The sequence below is a fragment of the Ursus americanus genome, chromosome 25 (assembly GCF_024610735.1).
Source record: "Ursus americanus isolate L20-20 chromosome 25, mUrsAme1.1.p, whole genome shotgun sequence".
In the NCBI taxonomy this organism is placed as follows: Eukaryota; Metazoa; Chordata; class Mammalia; order Carnivora; family Ursidae; genus Ursus; species Ursus americanus.
Window position 1 is genome coordinate 26,548,083 of NC_142151.1, and position 25,494 is coordinate 26,573,576.

Consider the following 25,494-nt stretch of genomic DNA (forward strand, 5'->3'; position numbering starts at 1 on the left):
TGGGCGGGATGGGCTGGATGGTCTAGGACGGTGTGACTCACATGTCTAGTGATTAACAGACTTGCGTAGGCTGGTCCCATCTGGGATGTCTCTTCTCCAAATGGTCTCTCATCCTCCAGTAGACTAGCCTGTGCATCTTCACATAGTGCTCACAAGGTTCCCTAGAGGAGAGAGAGAGGGCAAGCCCTAATGTGCAAAGACCTTGCAAGCCTTTGCTTGCACCACATTTGTTGATATCTCTTTGGCCAAAGCAAATCACATAGCCAGGCCCCAGACCAGTGAGGGAGGAGCTAGGGATCCCATCTTTAGAATCAAGGAGAGTGAGGGTAAAGGACAAAATCTTAAAGCACTAACATTTTATAGTCTGGACTGGGTAGATAGTGGGGATAGTGGAAGTAGAATATCTGGTCAAGGAATTAAGAAATCAAAAGAGAAGAAAAGAAAGAGTAGAAAGAAAAGTGAAAGAAGGAAAGAGTGGTGTCAGTCAAGTACCAGAGGTCAAATTAGAAAAAGGATGAAAAGTGCTCCTTATTTTTGGTAAGTAGAAAGGCTCTGATGACTAATTGACACAACTTTGGCTGTGTTTTAAGAAGAGAAAAGCCAGACTGTGATTGATGATAGCTGATAAAGACAGCAGGTGTAGATCTTTCTTTCAAGACCGGACCCATAAGTTGGAGTGGAGAATAATTAAAGTTGATTTTTTTCTTGTTTTTTGTTTTGTTTTGTTTTGTATCTTATTACCTTGTTTTGTTTTTGTTTTTTAAAGATGGCAGCTGAAGGATAGGATCTCTAAATTTAGAGGTACTTTTTCTCTATCTCTGATGTACGTAGGAAAACTATTCTAGATATTACCAGTTTTACTAAAGTTTAGAAGTATTCTTTGAATAATGTAAATAATTCATGTCTCCCTATTCTTTATGTCACAATTACTTTTACTGTTTAAAGTCATAATTTAAAGATGACAATTTATTTTATTAATAGGATCGGAAAATAGAAGATCTTCGACAGTGCCTGAACAGGTACAAGAAAATGCAAGATACGGCGGTACTGACCCAAGGTAAAAAAGGTAGTGTGGCTCTATAGGTTTTCCTACTTTACTTGATTTTAAGTGGCTATGAACTTTAACGTTTGGCTTCATTTTCCTGGAATGTCCATTATTCCAAATTAGTTCATTCATTCATTCAACAATATTATTAGGCATCTGTTCTCTAGATACTTTCTTGCTGTGTAGACCAATGAGAATACTGTAGATTGGTTGGTCAGGGAGAGCCTCTGTGGAGTTCATTAGATAGCATTCCAGAGAAAGAGAACAAACAGCCTGTTCAAGATCCTATGGGGAGGGGCGCCTGGGTGGCTCAGTCGGTTAAGCATCTGCCTTCAGCTCAGGTCATGATCCCAGGGTTCTAGGATCGAGTCCTGCATCGGGCTCCCTGCTCATCGGAGAGTCTGCTTCTCCCTCTACCCTTCCCTCCTGCTCATGCTTTCTCTCTCTCTCTCAAAAATAAATGAATAAAATCTTAAAAAAAAAAAAAAAAGAAGAGCCTATGGGGGGAAAGGGCTTGGTGTATTTAAGAAGTAAATTGTTCCTGACTGGAAGGTAGTGAGCAGGGGAGAGAATGAGCTGAGCTGAGCTGATAGAAGTAATGCTGACCAGGTCAGGCAATGTGAGGCATTCAGCTCTGTGAGCCCACAGGGATCCACTGAAGGGTTTTCCCAAGTCCAAGGCATCTTTGTAACAAATGGGCCATAGTGGGAGGAGCGAGGAGGGAGGAGCAGTATTGGAAGGAAGAGAAGCCAATCGAGAGACTCTCGCAAGATTCCAAGTGGAGTTATATGGTGGTACTGACGAAATATATTTTGGTGTTCAAATTAACACAGTGGTGTGATGAATTAGATGAGAGTGAAGAAGATGAAAGAATCAAGAAAGATTGACATTTTTGACTAAAGCAACCAAGTGGATGATGAAAGAGAAGCCTAGTGAGGGAGCATTGAAATGGTTAAGGGGGATTGTGTTCAGCTTTGAGTATGTTAAGTTAAAAAAAAAAAAAAGCAAAACCATAAGACATCTAAGTAAAAATAGTAATGCTTTGATGGGGATTAAGGAGGGCACTTGTTGGGATGAGCACGGGGTGATGTTTGGAAGTGTCGAATTTACTATATTGTACGCCTGAAACTAATATTACACTGTATGTTAATTAGAATTAGAAACTTAAAAAATAGTCATGCCTTTTGATGTATTATTATTTTATCTATGCGTGGTGCAGTTGGCCATCCTCAAATATGGAAAATCTCTGGCAGTCATTTAAAACAGAAGTGTTAAGAACTTTGAAAGTATCCTTGTTTATTAGCAAAGCATAGGTGGGGTTATTTGCTCTAAAAGTAAGCACTGGTAATAAATCTTTTCAAAGGTACTTGTGAAATACTCAGATTTTGGAATTTCAATTTTGATGACTTCAAAAAGAAAATCAGGGGCACCTGGGTGGCACAGCAGTTAAGCGTCTGCCTTCGGCTCAGGGCGTGATCCCGGCATTGTGGGATCAAGCCCCACATCAGGCTCCTCCGCTATGAGCCTGCTTCTTCCTCTCCCACTCCCCCTGCTGTGTTCCCTCTCTCGCTGGCTGTCTCTATCTCTGTTAAATAAATAAATAAAATCTTTAAAAAAAAAGAAAGAAAGAAAATCCTACTTTGGACGAGTATTTAAAAGAAAATGGGTCTTCAGCTTATTGTCCACTGGGCTTAGTGTGTAAGATTTTGTGACTACCCAAATGAGCAAGCAAATGAACCTCTATCAGTGGTCTCACGGCGGTTCTCATCACTCAGCATTTTCTGTGCTTTCAAGAGAGTGTCGCTTTTTAGACAATATTGCAAATTCACAAGTGATTAATTTTTACATAGTCATAGCATTTAAAAGTGTTTGATTTTATAGAATCGCAACATTGTAATTCTTATATTTAAAAACCAAGGGAAAACATTAATTTCTGTAATTATAAAATGTAGAAAATAGAGAAAAGGGGTAAATATTGTTCATAATTTCACTGGCATGATCACTTTTGTCAGTTTCATGGCGGTTTTTTGTTATTCTGTTTTTGTTTTAAAGTAGGCTCCATGCCCAGTGTGGAACCCAACATGGGGCTTGAACTCACGACCCTGAGATCAAGACCTGAGCTGATATCAAGAGTCAGACACTTGGGGCGCCTGGGTAGCTCAGCTGGTTAAGCATCCGACTCTTGGTTTTGGCTCAGGTCATGATCTTATGGGTCGTGAGATCAAGCCTTGCCTCAGCTCAGCATTCAGCCAGGAGTCTACTGGAAGATTCTCTCCCTCTGCCCCTCTGCTGGCCTGTGTGCACATGCGTGCTCTTTCTCTCTCTCTCTCTCTCTCTCTTTCTCTCTGTTGTCTCTCTCTCAAATAAATAAATAAATAAATAAAGCTTAAAAAAAAAAAAGAGTCGGACACTTAACCAACTGAGATACCCAGGTGCCCCTCATGTATTTTTTTCATCTTTTTTAATGCCTATAAAATATGTAGAAAAAAGAGGTAGCTTTTAAATTATGTCCTGTTCTAATAAAGAGTTTATAAACAGTGATTTCTCACTAGGATTTATATTTACTTAGTCCTTAGAGAATGCTAATAATATCTACATTTTGATGAAATTAAATACCTAATAAAATGTAAGTTAAGCTAAGTCTAGTTAATAGCTTTGAATGAGTATATGATTTGCCATTTTGTATTATTCAGAGAATAGTGTTTTAAGCATCAGCTTTTGGTTTTAAAAAAGAGTATCTGGCACAGTTGTTCAGCACCTAATCCTTTTCATTGCTGGAGATGGAAAAGAAATTCTCAGAGTTGGCAGCTTTGCTGGATATGTGGTTGCATTTGTCCATAAGACTATTCTTTCTGCTTTAAAATAAATGGCATGGAAGGATCATCTTAAGGAATCAAAGATTGCCTATCTTTTTTTTTTCTTTTCCTTTTTTCTTTCTGGTGTGTCTTTTTTTTTTTTTTAGAACGGTAATGATGAATATTGAGTTGTTTCATGGTGACTGTGTTGCTGTTCAGAATTAGTTTGTTGTACCACTGGTATTCTCCAGCTTGGTTATTTCTGAACTCAAATTTGAAAAGCCCCAAATTCTGAAACAAAATTAAGGACAGTTGTTGGACTAAATTAACTTCTGATTTCAATGCTGTGAGTCCGTGATGGTATCTATTAATACCACCCCCAGGCCTCAGGTACTCATAGTTTAACATGTTTCCTAGGAGCCCTGTTGTTATTTTTGTAAGGATTTCAGGAGAAGCTGACTGTTTGATTTTTGAGGATGAGAAAAAATTTTATATTCGGTTGGTATTCTTCCTCCCAAAGTGAAATGTAAATGAAAAGCTGCTGTTGTCCTCCTTTTGCTTTGTCTTTTCCTAGGTCAAGATGGCGACTTTGAAGATCTGCTCACTTCCGGTTCCATCTCCACTTTGCTGGATGCGCAGGGTTTTAGTGACCTGGAGAGAAGTCTATCACCTACACCAGTAATGGGATCTCCCAGTCGCGACCCATTTAACACAAGTGTTCCGGAAGAGGTATTTACAGACTCTTAACATTATCTTCATAGTGAAGAGACTGTGTCATTGAAGGTTAAAATGCTGTTGACAGCATGAAACACATGGGATCTTCTCTCAGTGCGACTACTGACTGAGACTTGGCAATTTTTGTGTCAAGACTCAGTCTCATAGGACTTTATTTGAAAGGTGTGTTTTTTCTCCCTCTCTTTAATAAATAAATACCTTGGGCGATGTCAAAATTGCTTAAATAATTCAGGAAAAATATGGGAGAAAGATGTCATCCTAAATAGAATGCAATCTACTTATTAAAGAATAAATAGGGAATAAATGAAAGGGGATAAAATGAGATTATATAAAGCACTTGGTTTTAGTCACTTCCGGTGGTGCCTTTGAAAAATGCTGGACTAAAATTTCCCTGACTTCTTTAGACTTGGGGAAAAAAGCAACTGGACAGGAATACTTAGTCTTGAACTCGTTTACTTTCCTTTCACATCAAACTGGTGCCAAAATCTGTTTCCATTATCTATTGCAAACCACCCCAAAAATTCGTGGCTTGAATGATAACATTTATTTTGCTAACACATCTGTGATTTGGGCAAGGCTCAGCAGGAACATTTCTTCTTCGCTCCACTGGGCGACACTTGGAATGGTGTGAGGCTGGGGGCTTGAGTCCTCTGAAGGCTACCCATTTGTATATCGCATGGTTGGGGCTGCTGTTGCCCAGGACCTCACGTGAGGCCCTGGCTGGAAATACGTGACTGCTTGGCTTTCTCGTAGCACTGTGTTTGGATCCTAAGGATGAGCATCCCAAGAAGAGGACTGAGCGAATTTATATCACCTTTTATGGTATAACTCAGAAGTCATGTGGCATCTCTTCTCCTGTAGTCACAGGTCCACACACATTCACAGAGAGGAAACATAGACCCTACCTCTTGATGGACATGTAACAATATCACATTTAAGAAGAGCACGTGGGGTGGCATATACCCGTGCAACCATATGCAGATAGTACAATCTGCCTCTCCACACTCTGGCGACAATAATTTACATCCCTTTCCTATGCAAAATATACTCATCCCCTCTTTAAAGACCTCTTGGTCTCATTCCATTTAGGCAGCAGCATCCTAGGACCTTGTCGTCCACGCCGGGTCAAGATGCGGCTGGAGCTCCTGGGGTTCTGCTTCTTGAGTAGTACTCCATTCCATTGAAAGAACCAGGCAATTAAAGGCCAAGCTGTTTGTGCCCTACACCTGACATACCGTGGTGGGATAGGCATAATAACTGCTCGGCATTCCCATTAAAAAAGAGAGAAAATGGAAGACACACAGGTGTCGTTAGTCCGTAGCAGTTCCAAAATCCAGCCAGGCCCATGTTGCCAGTTCCTTCACAGGACCCAGTCCTTTGGGCTCTTGGTTATTCCTCGTGAGTCATCTTTCCATTTCCATGAGAAGGAACCTATAATTGCAGATGAGTTGTTTTCTGTAAAAGCGTCTGTACAAGTCCAAGGTCTTCTACCTTCTACTGTCTCCGTCCCTGTTGGTCTAATTTGGTGTAATATTTTATCCACTTGGAATTTCTTATGAATCAGTTTATAATCCGCTCCATCAGGTAGAGCATACCTACAGATATCTTCACAATAAGCCTTTCTCTAAAGTTTTCTGTGAGGCTGCTATGGAATATCCCTCTGCTTCTAGAGTTTTTGATCTCTTTGAAGGTTTCAATGAGATAGCACTAGCTTAAGTCTTCCCGAGGTCTTAACAAAGGCACACCCGTGGCTTCTTGACAGCTCCTCTGTCTTTGCCCTGAAACTATTTCTTAATTTTAATGCAATGTGCTGTCTAGAGAAACTAGGAATGGGAAAGGTTGTTTTTAGTTTGTTTTTCACTAAACAATCTTGGCTCCCTTATGTTTTACACTTCCTCTTTTGGACATCTTTCCTTTAACATTTTACTGTACGTAGTGAGAAGAAACCCAGTGGCATCTTTACTTTTCATTTCTGTTCCTACTAATTACCTAATGAGAAAATGAAATTTGAATTGAATGAAAATGAATTCAAGGAGGAAACAATTCACATTTCTCTCTTTAGTGTAGGAGAGGGCTAAAAGATGTCATTCATAAGGAATTAGTGGGTAGAGGAAATTGGAGGGAGACGGTGAAAAGGTACAGACTTCCCGTGATAAGACAAATGAGAGCTGGGGGTGTAATGTACAACATGACGGCTATAGTTAACACTGCTGTCTGGTATGTTTGAATGTTGCTAAGAGAGAAGATCCGAAAAGTTCTCATTGAAAGGAAAAAATATGTGGGTTTTTTTTTCTTTTTCTTTTTTTTTTTTTTATAATCTATACAGTACTGCATCTCAGTGATATCTCAATAAAATTGGAAGAAAGAGGCAAGGGATTAGTTAAGGAATAAGAAATATTTTAGAGGGAAAAAAAAATCCCCTAATTGCTAAATATATATTTATACTGAAGGGAAAAATAACACTTGACAGCCAATGAGTGTGCTTGCTGCCTGTTTACAGAAAGACAGCTGTTACTTGTAAGATGTGCCCAGAGAGTCTCATATCCTTAAAAAAAAAAAAAGTCTTTGCTATGTGAATTGTACTTCGATGAGGCTTTTAGTTTGGAACCAGAATGATCTGATGAGGATTGAGTTTATTGAGCGACATTGTTAAAGAAAAGCTGGGAGGGAGATTGGAGTTGGAGTTAAAGCCCTAAAGTTCAAAATAAAATCAAGGAAGTGGCTCAGTTTGTTAGTGGAGCCATTTCCTCCCCCGTGGTCAGGAACCCAATGAGCTACTGTGAACTTGGCAACACAGGGACGATGGCTCAGTAAGTTGCTTTAGTCATAAAGATTCAAATTAAAAAAAAAAAAAGGTAGTGAAATAATCTTCTATTTTATAATAATAGGACTTGTTGTTAAAGAACAAACCTCAACTGAGTAAATTTTAAGCATCTTATTGGCTTTATTCAGCAATTGATGAATCCGGCAATGTCCAATTTAGCAGATGGAAAGGAAATCTAAGGATCTGTACAAAGTGAAAGGCTTTTTTAGGTAGAAGGAAGCAGGAGCAGAGGGTCATGCTAGGCATTTGCTGTTTGGCTAACGTAGGGTTACTTTCCTTTTTTTTTTTTTTTTTAATGATTTTTTATTATATTATGTTAGTCACCATACAGTACATCCCCGGTTTCCGATGTAAAGTTCGATGATTCATTAGTTGCGTATAACACCTAGTGCACCATGCAATACGTGCCCTCCTTACTACCCATCAGCGGTCTATCCCATTCCCCCACCCTACTCCCCTCTGAGGCCCTCAGTTTGTTTCTCATAGTCCATAGTCTCTCATGTTTCATTCCCCCTTCTGATTACCCCCCCTTTCTTTATCCCTTTCTTCTCCTACCGATCATCCTAGTTCTTATGTTCCACAGATGAGAGAAATCATATGATAATTGTCTTTCTCTGCTTGACTTATTTCACTTAGCATTATCTCCTCCAGTGCCATCCATGTTGCAGCAAATGTTGAGAACTCGTTCTTTCTGATAGCTGAGTAATATTCCATTGTATATATGGACCACAACTTCTTAATCCAGTCATCTGTTGAAGGGCATCTCGGCTCCTTCCACGATTTAGCTATTGTGGACAATGCTGCTATGAACATTGGGGTGCATATGGCCCTTCTCTTCACTACGTCTGTATCTTTGGGGTAAACACCCAGTAGTGCAATGACTGGGTCATAGGGTAGCTCAATTTTTAACTTTTTAAGGGACCTCCACACTGTTTTCCAGAATGGCTGTACCAACTTGCATTCCCACCAACAATGTAGGAGGGATCCCCTTTCTCCACATCCTCTCCAGCAATTGTTGTTTCTTGCCTTGTCTATTTTTGCCATTCTAACTGGCGTAAGGTGGTATCTCAGTGTGGTTTTGATTTGAATTTCCCTGATGGCTAATGATTTTGAACATTTTTTCATGTGTCTGTTAGCCATTTGTATGTCTTCATTGGAAAAGTGTCTGTTCATATCTTCTGCCCATTTTTTGATTTGTTTATTTGTTTCTTGTGTATTGAGTTTGAGAAGTTCTTTGTAGATCTTGGATACCAGTCTTTTATCTGTAGTGTCATTTAAATATATTCTCCCATTCCGTGGGCTGCCTCTTAGTTTTTTTTTTTTGACTGTTTCCTTGGCTGTGCAGAAGCTTTTTATCTTGATGAAGTCCCACAAGTTCATTTTATCTTTTGTTTCTCTTGCCTTTGGAGATGTGTCATGAAAAAGGTTGCTTTGGCCGATGTCGTAGAGGTTACTGCCTATGTTCTCCTCTATGATTTTGATGGATTCCTGTCTCACATCGAGGTCTTTCATCCATTTGGAGTTTATTTTTGTGTATGGTGTGAGAGATTGGTCAAGTTTCATTCTTTTGCATGTAGCTGTCCAATTTCCCCAGCACCATTTATTGAAGAGACTGTCTTTTTTCCACTGGATGTTTTTTCCTGCTTTATCAAAGATTAGTTGCCCAAAGAGCCGAGGGTCCATTTCTGGGTTCTCTATTCTGTTCCATTGGTCTATGTATCTGTTTTTGTGCCAGTACCATGCTGTCTTTGTGATCACAGCTTTGTAGTACAGCTCGAAATCCAGCATTGTGATGCCCCCAGCTTTGTTTTTCCTTTTCAACATTTCCTGGGCGATTCGGGGCTTTTTCTGGTTCCACACAAATTTAAGGACTATTTGTTCCAGTTCTTTGAAAAATGTTCTCGGTATTTTGATCGGGATGGCATTGAAAGCATAGATTGCTCTGGGTAGCATGGACGTAGGGTTACTTTCCTTACATGCAGCAAAGGGAAGTCTTGGAGGGGGGTCAGGTAACTTGTGCAGAGCAGGCAAGTGCTGATTGGTTAACCTAGGCCTGCCTTTTCTGGGAGCACTGAGCACAGAAACTTAGCTAAGTTTGGGTTTGCTGACATGGAGCTTAACATGAACCACTCCATCTTGGGCCCAATCAGATTATTTTAACAGACTTCACATGTTATAACCTCTTAATGTCAAGGGGTGAGACCACCACTCAGTAACTGGAACAAAAAACCACAAAGCTAAATGTATTGCTTTTTTAGTTAACTAGGTAAACTTTGTGTGTCAAGGACAGTCTCTTTGATCATATGTGGGGCTTGGGGGGATGCTTGGAGCTCAGGAATTGATGGACTCTCAGAGGCTGGAGTGAGTGGACGTGTGATTACAAAGGTGAGACTGTTGCTGATTGATTGGCATCTAGAAGTGTGTTCACACGCGTGAGTCCCTACCTTCCTGGCTGACTTCAGAAGGGAAGCGCAGTCACTAACTGGTTGACCGGCAAAGTGAATTCACTGAGGTACATTCTGTTTATTTTTTTCTATCACAGTATTTTTTAAGTGTTTCATTTATTAGTTTGTGATCTGCTCTCGCACCACACTGCTCTACAGTCGTCGGAAATTATTGAATACCAGAGTAGAAAATTTCTTTCATAGATTCCATCCTTAGGATACACAAAGCATTTGTTTGGGAAGATGTATGAGGCATTTTTGTTGTTGCTGCTGTAATCTTGTTAGGAAGCAAAGTGTTTTTTAAGTGGTATCCACAAAGAACTGGTTTGCACAACAGTCTATGTTAGACTAGTGGTAGAAAATAAAGTGAAAACAGGTGTCTTTACAAAGCACTTTACCCAAGTCTCATCTCAAATCATGACAACCCGGTAGGGTAGGCATTGCCATTCTCCTTTTACAGAGGAGAAAACTGGTGCCCCGTTAAGTGACTTACCTAAGGTTAGAACTGAGATTTTAACTGGGGCTTGAAGTTGTCAGGATCAACTATTGACTTACTGGATGGTATTTATTATGTTTTATTCAGAACCAAGTTCAAAAATGACCTTCCTCCAGAATGTTTTCTCTGATTAACACTTGTTGATGTTTATATCCTGAGACCATTTTATAAACAGAAGCATAGTGTTCTAAATACAGATGTATGAAATGTTATTGATAGACCATGTAATTATCTCACTTTGTTTCCTCTGTGACTTATGTCTTGTTTGGTGGATTTTTGACTTTCTATAATTACATTACAGTTCCACACCAGCATCTTGCAAGTTTCAATCCCTTCGTTATTGCCAGCATCTAAGGGCTTGGAAACTGCTGAAAAAGCAACATTGCCTCCTCAACCAGAGACTTCATTTGAAGAGAGGTGTGTCATTTATGGCCTAACGTTGCAATATAAATGTTCAACAGAGTAGGTCAGGCCAACACCAGGGTGCATTGCACTCATTTATAGACACAGAGAGGCAGGAAACAGTAAGGCATGTGCCAAGGGACCAGTGCGAATCAGTAGTACCTGCAATCAGGTTGTGTATTATTGAAATAAAGGGTGTGAAGCAAGAAGTCCCGCGAGATGAGGCTGGGGAAGTGGAGTGGTTAGGTTAGAGAGGGATTTTAGGGCACTTGGATTTTATGTCCTAAGTCACAGGGGGCCGTCAGTGGGTCACAAGCCCCATAGCACCAGTCATGTGCCTGAGGCTGTTTAGAAGATGGCTAGGAAGTCGTCTGAAGCTGTTTAGAAGAAGGATTCAGAACAGGGATACTATAGTTTCTCCATTGACAAGTAGAATTTTTGAGGGAGCGTATTCTCAATTACTTGATCTTATAATTAGACCCAATAAAAGAAAATAGAATAGAATATTTTAAAAGAGAGGGTTACCTGGGAGGCTCAGTCGGTTCAGCAGCTGACCCTTGATCTCAGCTCAGGTCTTGATGTCAGGGTTGTGGGTTCAAGCCCCATGTTGGGCATGGAGCCTACTTAAAAAAAAAAAGAACATTTTAAAAGAGAGAGAAATAGCTTCCCTAGCACAACATTTTTTGTTTTTGACAAGTCTGTTCACTTAGAAAATATATGGTCTTTTATATGGTCTTTTACTCATGAAGCACACACTTTACCCACCCACCCCCTTTTTTTTTCTTTTTCCTTTTAGTGATGGAAAAATAATCCTTGGTGCTGCTGTTGAAACCCAGCCTTGTGATAGTCTTTCGTAAGTTATGTTATTGAATGTGAAAAATTTCATCGATACCTGGGAAAAAGGAAGCTTCTGTTACACTAACAAAACACTATGAGAAGCAGATGACTGAGGCCTGAATTGTATTAATGCAGGTGTAATGGTTGGATGTGGGGGGTGTGGGGGGTTGTGAGTTAACAAAGGAATACTTGCTCGATGACCATTATCTGTTATCTCATGCCAAGTGTTTCCTCGTCTTTAGCCTTCCTTCATCAGTTTTCAGGTGAAGTGCAGTGCTTTGAATTTCAGGTTCGCACTGGCTTGCATTTTGACTCTAGCAGAAAAAAACCACGGGGAATGATGTGATGGCTGGAAAGGCTGCAATGGTGTTTTGCACGCTCTGTGTACTAAACCGGCCCAATATCTATGTTTATCCAAGTTCAAGTCTGGATTAAATTAGGAAAATGTGTTTTCAGAGCAGCACTCAAAGATGAGATCTTTTCTTTTCTCGCTATTATCTTTTACTTTATTTGGTACTAGACATGTCTAGCAACTTAACGTACACAGAAGTACATGAGAATTGCCTTTTAAAAGTTTGTTTGTATATGTATGTTATTGTACTTCTTAGAGCAGAGATATTTTTTTCTCTCTCTTTCTAAACTGGTCACCTATTCTTGCCTTCAGTTTCTGAGAAGACCAGCCCTATAAACTTGAATGCCAGTTATGTGAAAGAGAAAAATCTCTGAATGTTTACAGTGTCACTTTGCCTTTACTAGGACAGCAAATGAATTATTATGGCTAGCTATAGGGATTTTTCTTATATGCCTTGCTCAGAACTGTAAAATGAAGTACTTAGCCAGATTCAGGAAATGGATTCCTTTGTGAATTGAAAAATAACACTTTTGTCCTTTATTTTAATTACAAGGATTCGATGTAAATAGTATGTGAGTACTTCAGAAGTTCCCTGGTATGTTAACTAAAATTTAAATAAAAATTAAAAATAATGTTCCTGGTCTAAATGTATACATGAAAGGATGCACCACTAGCCCATGGAAAAACGCTATTTTATTTTCAAATATTGACATCACAAGGAGTGCCCTAAGTGTTTTTCCAGCTATTCTAACGTGTGCGGGACATTCAGAGTTATTGGCAGGACAGTTAACCACCTCTGCTTTTAAAAGAACTCAATGTTATAATTTAGTTAAGCACATAAGTGACTGCCTGAATCCAGATTTTCTTTTATGGACCAGGCTTCAACCCACACACAGTTTGAGTTTCTTTCCAAGATATTCTCCTAAGAAACAGTGGCACCAAAGCCACTTAGTATTAATCCTAATTACTATTATTGTTATTTTTAGAACTTCAAGTCTGCAAAAGTCCAGCAGCCTGGGCAATCTGAAGAAAGAGTCATCAGACGGGGTTGGTTCTGTGTTTTTTTTTTTTTTTTTTTTTCTGTCCGTTACCCTGAGACGAAAATATTTAGGGATCTTCACATTTTCCCATTTTGCAAATAAAACTCTTAAGAAGAGCTTGTGGTTTCTCTAATGCAAATTTATTAGATACCACTGTTAATGGTAAATATTAAGAAGTATGAATATGAAGGGTTGCAAGTTACGTTTACAATCAAAACTGCAGACTTTAACCATTACCGAAAATAAATGGAAGTGAGATTGTGTAGCTTAGAAGTCAATGTAAATTTATTTTAATTTCTGGAATTTTATGTGACAGATTGTGAATATACAAAGCCATTCCTGTAACAATCTGAAATATTGTTGTTTTGAACAGGAAAAGGAGTCCATTCAGAAGCCTTCAGAGGTAATTTTTATGTCCAGATTACCATGTAAAAATGTTTGAGACGTCTGATACACGTGATTGCTTAAATGTCTCCAAAAAGCCCAAACTCAGAACCTCCAAAATATGTTACATGAAAGAAGCCAGACACAAAAGATCACATAGTATATGATTCCATTTATGTGAAATACGCAGAATAGATAAGTCCGTAGAGACAGAACACAGCCTGGGGGTTGCCAGAGATGGAGAGAAACTGCTTCCTGGGTAAGGGGTTTTACTAGAATGATGGAGGTGTTTCGGAACTAAGTGGAGGTGATGGTTGCACAACACTGAGTGTACAAAAGGCCACTGAACTGTTCCGTTTAGGATAGTTACTTTTTATGTTTCACCCCAATAAACTCTTGGAAAAAAAAAAAAACCCGAAAAACCCCAAACTCTCAATCAGGCTATTGATGTTCTGAATGATCATAGTTGGGCTTCCTAAGACCTCACAAAAAGTCCTTAGAACACCCATCTGAGAACAGCTATTTATTTAATATAAACACTGTCTGTATACAGCAAACATTTTGGTGTTTTTGTTTTTTGTTTTTCCTTTTAAAACCTCATCAACAAGGGCTCTGGTTCTTCTTTCCTCTAATTTTCAACCATTAACTTTGTGAAGGCTGCATTCTGGTAGACAGGCTACTTCCAGATGCACTCCCTCGACTGTTGGCTCTGAATGCCTTGAGTCGTAATGTAGGTATCCCTGATGAGGCCCAGACCGTGCACCCAGCTAGAATTACGGGCATCCTCTGTCCTTTTTTGTCTTGCCAACCCAATAAATGATGCAATGATTCCGACATCTGTGTTGAGACATAGTAGTAGCAGCAGTAAGCTGCGGCATCTATAAGCTTATAGTTACGATGAGCAATAAATACGTAGAATAAAATAACCACCTTAAAAGCCTGTGTCCCCTCCCCCCTTTCTCCACCTCTGCAAGGAAAGAAACAGGGCGAGAGATGTTAGAGAAATGAGAGCATGCAAACTAAAGCGTCTTTGGATCATACGAAAACAGTGTAATAGATCATGTGACTATAATTGGCAATTCAAATAACGAGAAACTAAAAAATAAGCAGTACCTAGAAGTGTAACTTAATTACAGTTAAGGTTCTCAATAAAGACCTTGAAATACTATAGACAGCCAAAGTGTCTTCTGAATCAACGAAGAAAAATTAAATGATTGCAAGTTTAGTTTTGATGTTAAGTGTACCTGAATGTATCGAGTGTTTGAAAAGTGGTGATCGTGTTGGGTAACTGCAGGCAAGATAATGAATCTACCTCAGAACACGCTTTCAAAAAAAAAATGTTTAAGAGTCACTGGTTGTGTCCTCATTTTACAATTAATTCCTTGAGGAGAATATTAAAAATAACTGGAGTAGAGTTTCTTTCTGCTGCTGGTGTAGAAGCTTGGGGTTAATGCCTGCTTTGCAGAGCAATTCTGTTATGTTGGGCTTCTACTGACGCAGTTACAGTACAAAGACTGCAGACTGTATCATAGCCCAATTTGGTGTCCTAATTGCTAGAAAAATAAGTCTGCTGGTATTCTGATTAGGTAATATCTTATTTCGATGTCTTTGGGGGAATGAGGCAAATAAAATTAAGATAAAGCTTGAGAATTTCTTTTTTTTTTTTTTTTTTTTAAAGATTTTATTTATTTATTCAACAGAGATAGAGACAGCCAGCGAGAGAGAACACAAGCAGGGGGAGTGGGAGAGGAAGAAGCAGGCTCATAGCAGAGGAGCCTGATGTGGGGCTCGATCCCGGATCTCCGGGATCACGCCCTGAGCCGAAGGCAGGCGCCCAACCGCTGTGCCACCCAGGCGCCCCCAAAGCTTGAGAATTTCTATATCCTAAATATTTTATGTCTTGATAAGCACACGGGTCGTAGATCAGTGATGAATATGTTTTTGTTGCTACTGTGGCTGTTTCTTCTTAATAGCTTTCAGAATTGACTTTTTAAACTTCTGATATGGCGCTCGATATTCATAATCAACTTGTTAGCTCCATGATTCTTTTAAGTAAACTCACACGTGTACCATACCGGGTGTTGCGCCCGGCAGGTACTCATGATTGTGCACAGCAGTGCGGTGTTCCATTTCTGGTTACTTCTCTCTCAGGATAAAGCTCCAGTAGAAAGCAGCCCGTTTGGGAGCCTCCCTCCGAAAGCTCCAGGACATGATGCCTCCGTGGACGACAACCCCTTTGGCACTCGGAAAGCCAGATCTTCCTTTGGGCGTGGCTTTTTTAAAATAAAAAGTAACAAGAGGACTGCGAGTGCACCAAACTTGGGTACGTGTGGCCAGCGTGCCTTTGCCTTAATTCGCTCAGAATGAGGACACGGTCAATCTCTTCCCTTCCCTTGTTCATCGGTTTGTGCATTTATTTCTCTTTCTCAGAAATGAAGGTGAATGAGTTGGGGGAAAAGTTCGCAAGCAACTGCTCCCCTGAGTTTAATTCAGCGGTAAAGGTAGCTCTGTGTAGGCTGTCACCCCGCTCTCCTTGGTGGAGCGTAAATGTAGAGGAAAGACCAAAAACCGTGACACTCTCTGACTTCATTGTAAACAGCTTCTCATCTGTTTTGAAAGTGGACACATTAACCCCATATTGACCCTGCTAATGGAGTCTGCGATGCTGGAAGCACAGCGAGGTGCTTGCCTTTCCTCCCACTGTGTGTATTTTGTGAGTAGGAGTTTGATCTGTGTTTCATTTTGTCATTCTCCTGTGTTCTCTCCATTGGGCTGCGTGTGATTGTGTGCGTTGGTGGGATATCTGAAGACCGTAAACGAAGTGCCAGTGCACCCACCTTAGGTATCGTACCCCTGCATGCCAGCCCTCGCCGGTGCTGTCCTCCAACCTGAGCTAATCCTTGCTCTTGGCATCTGTGATCTCTAGAAAGCGAGCTGGCAGCAATTAGAAAATGTTGTCCTTTACTCCTGAGAGTTCCTTCTGCTAAGTGGACTCTCTGGAGAGCCTTTGCTTCCAAGCCTAAACGCTGTTAACCCCTGCTAATGACACCTTGCGAGGAGCTCTGGGAGGACCTAGAAGTGCACAGCACCCTCAGAGTCCAGGGCAGGACTGTCCTGCCTCATCCATTCCAGCTTTTTCACCCTTCAAGTGCATCCCATCTCACACTAACTCCCAGGTCCTGGCAGTTCCTTCTCCATGTCTGCGTTATCCCCAGAGAGAAATGTTTTCAGCCAGATAGGGCAGTCTGTAGAAGACATTGGAAATGATTGTTTTAGACTGACTGTTCTTAAGGGACCATCCTTCTGACTTTCATTGCTTTGAAGATGGAGGTGACGTTTAGTGACACCAGAGGAAGCTTCCTGCGATATCCAAGGAGTCGCCCCCAAAGTGATTTTAGGAGAGGGGAAGCTCAGTTTTCCTTTTTAAAAGTGTGGGGCACAGGAGGGAAGAAACATCCTCAAAGCAGAAAATAAAAATAGGATCTTTTAAAATGAGGGCGAGTTAGGCAGCATTTTGTGGTACACCCAGACCCATGCTGGCTTTAGGGTTTGGGTGGGAACGGCCCGTTGGATTTTCCCGGTGGGTTTTATTATCTTATGTAGATACCCATATACCTCTTGATGTGGGTCAGCACAGGTGACTCCTCTCACATTTCTGGAATACACATGGGATAGATAAAATCCAGACAACTATTTTCAAATGTTTTTGCATCTTTCTTAGAAGAAATATATTGTTTATGCTAAGAGCGGAGTGCTGCTTATTATAACCTATAATCACAGCTGTGCTTCATAGAAAAGTCAACCTCTGCAACTTTTATATCTTGCTGAAACACCATTTCTGTGATTTTTATACAACTTTACTTTCCCTAAAAAGTGTGGTCTCACATTGAGGAAACAGTACGCCTTGTGTTTGTTAGCACGGGATCACGTATTAAGGGACAGATAAAAGAATTAAGATAGTTAATGCTGGGAGATCTGGGCATAGCAAATTTGGATGTTACTCTTTCAAGGCAGAATCGACAGGTGCTGATTTTATATCAGAAGAAAAGTTTATGCATATCCAGTTCATTCTTTTCTCAGTAGGACATAACAAGCTAGAAATAGGAACAACTCTCTTAAAAAAAGAATTGCCAGAACTTGGTAACTGGGATTTGATGTAAATGCCAAAGAAGAGGAGGGGGTGAAAAGCAAATGACAGAGAGTTTGAACTGGAGTAACAGGAAGAATATTAATTAATATTAAGGGAATATCAAATAAGAAAATTTCAGAGAAATCTCTGGAAAGTTGGATGGATTTGTTGAGTCCAAGATGTTCCTGGCACACCAAATTGGGACTATCCATAGAAGTTCAGATACTGAATCTGAGGAGAGAGATTAGGTCCCCAAATTGTGGTACCAGGTGCTTACAGATGAGGGAAGCCATCACTTAGTCCCAAGCATGGAGTCAGCTTGTCCAGAGATCCTGCTGGGGGAACCTAGAACAGAATCTTGGAGTGGAAGAGGAAGAGAAAATAGGTCCTATAGCAGAGAAGAAACTATCAGATGGCAGATCTGGGAGAGTGTCATAACAAGAAGATGAAGGGGATAATGATTTTGAAGGATGTGGGAGGGAGTCAGCAGTCCCAAGTGCTACAGGAAGATAGAGAATCATTTCATTATGTATTCACATCTCTCAAGGAAAGAATGTGGCAATCCTGTCACACCTTTGAATCTCAAAGAGGTGGTAATTTGTGAGTTAATGAATTTAGGCACAATATCATACACGATATTACACACAATGTTAATTGATACACAACAGACCGTAGAGCAGAATATACCTGTGTTTTCCATTTTTAATATTTGTAGGGTGCTCTTTGTAAATTACTGCTTTACAGACCAACAGAAGAAGAATTTGTTAACAGTTGCTAAAACCAAGAAGGTTAGCATCTAGTCGTGTTCATTCCATATTTAGAACTCACCAAGTATGTATTCTGTTCTTGGAATAGCTGAAACAGAGAAGGAGACCGCTGAGCACCTAGATCTGGCTGGTGTTTCTTCCCGGCCAAAAGATTCGCAGGGAAGCAGTCCCTTCCAGGTATCTCCACCGTCGCCGGATTCCAAAAAGAAATCCAGAGGTATCATGAAGCTCTTTGGAAGGTAAGTAACAGCAGACAAATGGCGTAGGCTTTGTATTATTGTATGTTGCTCAAATGTAGGAATAAATGGAAGATTGGCTGGACACGAGTATGAAATTGTATGGCTTCAAAGGAAGGAAGATTGTGATCTGGGATTCACTAACTCATTGGGTCTCAGTTAAAGTGTAAATCCAAATGTCTGTTCTGACCATACATAAGCAATGTTCTGATTAACTTTAAAGTCTAAGGCCTCCTCAGGTCTCATGCAAGGCAATATGGTGTTGTGTCTTCTGTTCAGACTCAGGAGAAGTCAGTCAACTACATTCAACCCAGATGACATGTCTGAGCCTGAATTCAAAAGAGGAGGGACAAGGGCAACTGCAGGACCGCGACTGGGTTGGTCTCGAGATTTGGGACAATCTAATAGGTGAGAACAACCGAACAAATGGACTTTTATATCTCTACCCAAGTGTCAAGGCTGTGAGCACTTACCATGTTAATATTGTCCCCGGGCTGAACGGTAGAATCTGTTGCTTACTGCTGTGCCTGGCGGAAGGGTCCGCCATCTTTAGAGCAGTGCAATTTGGCAGTGGTTGGTATAAATCCTGCAGAAGAAGGGGGCTATGTGAGCCAGGGAGGAACCAGAGCTAAAGTGTCAGCAACATCTGTGCTAGAATGATTCTTGGACTTAAGTTGGACCGAGAAAATAATTACTGTGAGTACTCTAAAGCCTAGCTCTGGGGAGATGGGATAACATAGCCATTAAGAGTAGGTTCTAGAGACAGACTGCTTGGATCTGATTTCTGGCCTTGCCGCCTCCAACAACCTGGGTGACCTTTGAGCAACTACATCCATGCTCTGTGCTTCTGTTTCCCATGGTATTAATTAGTCCATTTCCCCAAAAGGTAATCATGAAGATTAAATGAGTTAATACACGTTAAGTATCTGGTAAATAGTAACTGTTCAATGAACATTAATAATTAGTGGATTCTGTGAAAGCATCAAATACATAAATTCTATCAGAATTCTTAAATTTATCAGGACTATGTAATATTTTATCTGTTAAGACTCTATGAACTTTTCCTGCACCCTTATTACTGGTTTGAAATTACTATACTGACCTACTAAGCATGAAAAGGGTGGGGTTGGCAAACATCTAGCGCAAATGATTGACACTAAATCTTTGGAACATGGTCCCTCCCACCCTCGCGGAAGACTGGGCCCCAGTTTCATCAAGGAGGAAACTCTGGCTTTCTGCAAACACTGAAGAGTCTCATTTGCCATATGTTCTCTTTGTACACAGTAGAGGATCTCCTTGCACTGTTTTAAAAAAAAAAAAAGAAAAATTCTTGTTTATCTACACATTTTTCCCCCCAAAGAGGAACACTATTTATGTGTCAAAGTAAAAAACCAGAAATTTGCTGTGGTTACGTTTTCGTGTACTCAGTGATGGCATGTTGCTCTCTTATTACCATTTGGTGAGAAACCATACATAATTCTGCTACAGTTAATTCAAGTTAGACTTGATTTCTCTCCATCTAACCTAGTGTTTTCTGTTTGGAAATTCAGTCTTCAAACCACGTTGATTGAAACTAGTACAGTGACTTGATTGGCTGGTTCAACTTGGTTTTCTTCCATATGTACGACATGTTTTTTGCTCAGTCACATTGAATCTGTTGTGGTTTCATTTGAAATGAAAGCTGTGGTCTTCTGAGGTAACTTTCAGTGCCAGTACCACCATCACCTCCAAGTATGTACTGAAAAGTGAGCTTTTCATAGTCAAATGGGCATTAGCAGGAAATTCCCATATCGATTTAATACACAGTTGGTCAACCTCGATAAGCCACAGGTTGGCTTTGAGTTGTTTTTCATGCAGTTGTTCGTTTTCTTATAGTGACTTGGATATGCCATTTGCCAAATGGACCAAGGAGCAGGTTTGCAATTGGCTTGTGGAACAGGGCTTGGGGTCCTACCTGAATTCTGGCAAGCACTGGATTGCATCTGGCCAAACACTTCTGCAGGCTTCTCAACAAGATCTGGAGAAGGTGACTGCTTCCTATTTTGTTTAGACAATGGATACTGGGAAAGAGACTATGAATGTAGGATTGTTTTATACTCCAGAAAGGGGAGTGGGTGGAGCCAGTAAGTACTCTTGAAAAACTTTGTTTTCTGCTTCACGCTTTTTTTTCTCTTTTTTAAATCTTATGGACTTAACAAGAAGGACCTGGTCTTAATGATTCCTTATGAAACATGTAAGCCACTGGGCATTTTAATGAGAAATAATTGTATAGACATAATAATAAATCTTAAGTTCGTATTTCTCAAAATCATTGTGTGGCTTTAGCATTGGCCCAACTTCTCAATGTCATGTATGCAATTCAACTTTATTTTGCAAAAAGGAAAAGGAAAGAGCCCTACATCTTACATTTAACTATTTAACATTTTTCCTAATTATTTAACATTTTGCACAAAAAAAGTAGAATTCTAGTCTTGCCAAGGAAGGAGCCTACTGGGAAATGGAGCGTACTACTAAACTAATTGCAGTGGTCTTGGCTTTCTAGGGGCCTGTTGAGCTACATTGTACTAGCCTGAGCTGGTATGCTCATGTAATGTGATTGTTGGGTCTTTAACACTCGCTTCATTTGGGGGAATTGGCATCTTTTGTCAGTGGCATGCAGCCCATATTGACAGAATGGTAAAGCCAGTATTTCTGCTTATTATTTCAGGAACTTGGAATTAAGCATTCACTTCATCGAAAGAAACTCCAGCTGGCACTGCAAGCCCTGGGGTCCGAAGAAGAAACCAACCACGGAAAGCTGGATTTCAACTGGGTCACTAGTAAGAGGTTTTAAATTCATGAATGAATGAATGAATGAAGCTGCTTTTTCTTTTTAATCACAAGTGCAGGTGTTCTGTGGCTTACTAACAACACTGATTTTTCTCCTGCAGGATGGTTGGATGATATTGGTCTCCCCCAGTACAAGACCCAGTTTGACGAAGGACGGGTAGATGGTCGAATGCTCCATTACATGACTGTTGTAAGTGATTTACTCCTGGGAAGTGGGGGAGGAGGTCAAATTGTTTTTCTCTGAAAAACCCAGAAATAGTGAGCAAAATACATTGTTTTCACAATGATTCCACCAGAGTTTCAAGGTGTTGCCTTAACTTGAGAAGAGCGGGAATGTTTTCTGTTTAAATTGAAGTCGGAGGATTTGATGATTGCAGTACCGTTGGGAAATTTGAAACCCTGATTTAAGCTGTGTGAAACCTAATCTAAGCTCAGCTGTCCAGGAAGTTGGTTTTTTATATATTCAACAACGTAGACATGTAGTGCATGGGTAAATTTTTTGGTATGTGAATTATATCTCCTAAAGATGTTTATTTTATTTTATTTTAGATTTTATTCGTTTATTTGAGAGAGCAAGAGAGAGAGCAGGGGGAGGATCAGAGAGAGAAGCAGACTCCCACTGAGCAGGGAGCCTGATGCGGGGCTTGATCCCAGGACCCTGGGATCATGATCTGAGCTGAAGGCAGATGCTTAACGAACTGAGTCACCCGGGTGTCCCTCTCCTAAAGAAGTTTGAAAAAGAGAATGTAGAGTTCTGAAGCCAGGGCAGTTTCTGAGTTACACATTCCTATATGCAGTGACTGCTCAGAAGAGACCATCCTTTTGACTTTGACATCTAGAGACTTGTCTCCTCTCCTCCCTTCCACTTTTGAGAACGTTACCTGAAACCTGCTTCCTTTCTTTCTTTAGCCCCATTCCGCTAGGGCAGGAGTCACAGAGCTTGAAGAAGTAGGGCGAGGTAGACTCTCATTCCTTCATTATTGTTCCATATTTTTATCCTTATCCAAGAGGTAGAAGGACTTTACAACAGCGGGGAGAGATGGATTCCAGGGGAACTTGTTCTAGATTCCATAGTCCTGTTAGTGTACTACTCATTAGATGCGTTTATTTAAACCACCTTAAGTATCTTCTTTAAATAAGTTGAAAATTTCAAACAGCTAATTTTTCAGTGTCGAAAGGAATGTAGGGATCCTCTTATGGGATATATTTTCTTCTCGATTATTGAGCCAAAGTCCATACTTCGGTGGGCACATAGTGTAGACCTGTTTGTGGTAACACCAGCGTGTGGCACACTGCACATTTACTGGACGCCAGGCAGTCTTTCCAGCTCCGTACTCCTATTAATACTCAAGTCTCAGCAAGCCTTGCGGTAGCATTCTTGTTATCCCCAGGGTTCAGATGAGGGAATGAAAAAATTGAAAAACTGGGACACTTGACCAAGTTTCCACAGCTAGAAAGTTGTCAAAAGTCACAGGCTGTTTGAACCTAGGATGTTTGCAGATTCCTGCTCTTAACAGCTCAGCCTGGAACAAGTTCAGTAAATACTTGCCCTCCCGTCTGGGTATAGGTGAGCTCCTGCAGGAATGTGAGCAGTTTCAGGCTTAAAATCACAAAAAAAGTGTGTATAGCTTTTGTGGCTGTAAAAGAGTAAATCATCTTAGGAAATTTGACCCCAGAAGTTCTAAATCACAAAAGACCTGTTTGAATGTAGTATCCTGGGTTGGATCCTGGAACAGAGAAAGGACCTAGTGGAAAAACTGGTGAAGTTTGAGTAAAGTCTGTAGTTTAGTTATCATTTTTTGTTCTCTATGTTAACTCCTTTGTTTTGACGACTATATATATCATGGTTTATATATAAACTCAGGGGAAGCTGAGTGAACGGTATATGGGACTCTCTTCTATCTTTGGCAATTCTTCGGTAAATCTAAAATTACTTAAAAGATTTTTTTAATCTAAAAAAAAATCTGTTTTGATTTAAAAATCCCTCAAGCTAAAATAATTTGCATTGTATTTACATTGCAGTCATTATGTATTTAGATTTTTTTAATCTGATAGATTTTAATTAGTTGAAAATAGCCCACATGGAAATGTTTTGAATGGGTGTCTCAATCTTAGATTAAAATGTGTTAAATGGGGGCACCTGGGTGGCTCAGTCGTTAAGCATCAGCCTTCCGCTCAGGGCCTGATCCCTGCTCTGCTGGGAGCCTGCTTCTTCCTCTCCCACTCCCCCTGCTTGTGTTCCCTCTCTCGCTGGCAAACACATAAATAAAATCTTTTAAAAATAAAAATAAAATGTGTTAAGTGCCTTCTAACTTATCGTAAGGCACTGCCTTTAAGAAATTGATTCAGAAAAAATTCAGGAAATAATTTTACTCAGTAGCTTTAAGAATTTAAGCTGATTGTCTGATATTTTTATTTAAAAACTATTTCTGTAATAGATTACCACCCGCCCCAAGAAATGTGTTATCAGTAAGGGTGTGTCTAAAATGGATGTTTTTCTTGTTTTATTTTCTGGGTGTGTTTGGAAATAGACTGGTGCTTATCTTGACACTGCCCTCCAAATCACCTTCTGAAATAATTTGTTTTGGTGTGTTTGGTATGTTTGAAATGTTCCCAATAACCACATACTGGGGAAGTTACACCTTGAAGGGATTAATGGTGATCCATGTTGCTACCGATAACTTCTCCAGTTCTCCTTTCTCTTTAACTCTCACCAAAACCTTTGCATCGATCGACATAATTTTCCCGAAATTGTTCACAGTGTCTGCTAGATAAAGCATAATAATCCAGAACTAGAGATTTCTTGAGGCTTGGGGAATAGTATAACAGAGGTGCTCTTAGCTTTCTGCTTTATCACATCAAATCAAAGGGGATCACTTTTTGCAGTGACCCAGCAGGTGCTTTTCAGACTGTGATTTACAGAGCCGTGGGGTCCCATGATCCTATCTCAAAATAGCTGGAAGAGGGAAACAGGTGAAACTCGGCTTCTGTTGGCACATTAATTTGTTTTTACATATATGTATGTGTACATATATACACATACATATCTATATATTGGGGTCCTGGAGAGGATTTTGTTTGGAACAGGAAAAAGGGTTCTGTTACCAAGTAAGGGGTTTGAAATCACAAGTGCTCAAGGCCCATTAGTAGAGGAGCTCGTCTGCCTCTACTCGTGTTTTCTGAACTTTCCCTGAGAAGGCCCTCCTGCTCTAGGCCTGCTCAGTGAGCTCCTCTTTTTGCGCTTTTTTTTGCAGGATGACTTACTGTCCTTGAAGGTCGTGAGCGTGCTACACCATCTCAGTATCAAAAGGGCTATCCAGGTCCTGAGGATCAATAACTTTGAACCCAACTGTCTGCGGAGGCGGCCGTCCGATGAGGTAGCAGCTGACGTTGAGATTCACACAGCGTGTGCTTCCCGGGCATGCGACTGGCTGTGCGAGCAAAACAAACACCCGTTTCTTCGTGGGGCCTGCCGGAAAAGCTTCTGCTTTCCTCAGAGCCTCAAATCCAGCCTCCTTACCTTCTTGGGCTTTATTGTCCTATAATCCCCCTGTGATGGTTCCACCTGTGTAACTAAAGCCAAAGGTCGTTTTTTAATTTCCCTTCCTCCTTTCCATGGGTGTATTTTATTTTCCTGTCTCCTTAACCTGCAGAGTTAAATATCACGCTAAAGACTTGCTTTGCTAACGCACTGCTTTATGAGTTTGTAAAAAACCTTGGGACAGTGACATAAATGCCTTAAAGCAAAATCCCGACTAGCAAACACCTTCTTACCCTTTCTGTAAACACTTAGTGGGATGTCGAGTGAGTGTGCTCTGTAAGGCAGACTTTTTAGTGTGCAGTTTTAGTGCTTGGAGTCCCACGGTCAATGACTGGAGCTCTCGGTGTGGCTTGTTCTCACAGAGTAGCATCACGCCATCAGAAGTTCAGCAGTGGACCAACCACCGGGTGATGGAGTGGCTGCGCTCCGTGGACTTGGCAGAATATGCCCCCAATCTCAGAGGCAGTGGTGTCCATGGTGGGCTCATGGTAAAACTCTCTTTTAATTTACAAACTGACTTCTCCTCATTTTGTTCCCATTAGTCGAATGAGTAGGATATGGTCCGTCTGCTTGTTATAACCCTCGCGTCATCAAACTGAACCCTCCTGTACCATTTCTAGTGAGTCTTGACTTTCCGA

At 40.4% G+C, this 25,494-nt stretch overlaps 1 protein-coding gene across 16 annotated transcripts in view; it reads left to right on the plus strand.

The window, feature by feature from the left end:
- The window catches only part of PPFIBP1 (PPFIB scaffold protein 1), a 173,954-nt gene that overhangs the window by 143,181 nt on the left and 5,279 nt on the right, over window positions 1-25,494 (plus strand). For 12 of the 16 annotated variants that reach the window (XM_087855714.1, XM_087855716.1, XM_087855717.1 and 9 more), the window contains 15 exons: window positions 982-1,066; window positions 4,415-4,569; window positions 10,641-10,756; window positions 11,538-11,594; window positions 12,917-12,977; window positions 13,344-13,373; window positions 15,506-15,677; window positions 16,164-16,196; window positions 18,339-18,489; window positions 18,766-18,894; window positions 20,362-20,512; window positions 21,194-21,305; window positions 21,417-21,505; window positions 24,570-24,692; window positions 25,219-25,344. In XM_087855714.1, the coding sequence (XP_087711840.1) occupies window positions 982-1,066; window positions 4,415-4,569; window positions 10,641-10,756; window positions 11,538-11,594; window positions 12,917-12,977; window positions 13,344-13,373; window positions 15,506-15,677; window positions 16,164-16,196; window positions 18,339-18,489; window positions 18,766-18,894; window positions 20,362-20,512; window positions 21,194-21,305; window positions 21,417-21,505; window positions 24,570-24,692; window positions 25,219-25,344 (1,590 nt within the window). The remainder of the gene's footprint in view (window positions 1-981; window positions 1,067-4,414; window positions 4,570-10,640; window positions 10,757-11,537; window positions 11,595-12,916; window positions 12,978-13,343; window positions 13,374-15,505; window positions 15,678-16,163; window positions 16,197-18,338; window positions 18,490-18,765; window positions 18,895-20,361; window positions 20,513-21,193; window positions 21,306-21,416; window positions 21,506-24,569; window positions 24,693-25,218; window positions 25,345-25,494) is intronic. The other 4 variants (XM_045811749.2, XM_045811751.2, XM_087855721.1 and 1 more) reach the window with 3 other exon arrangements.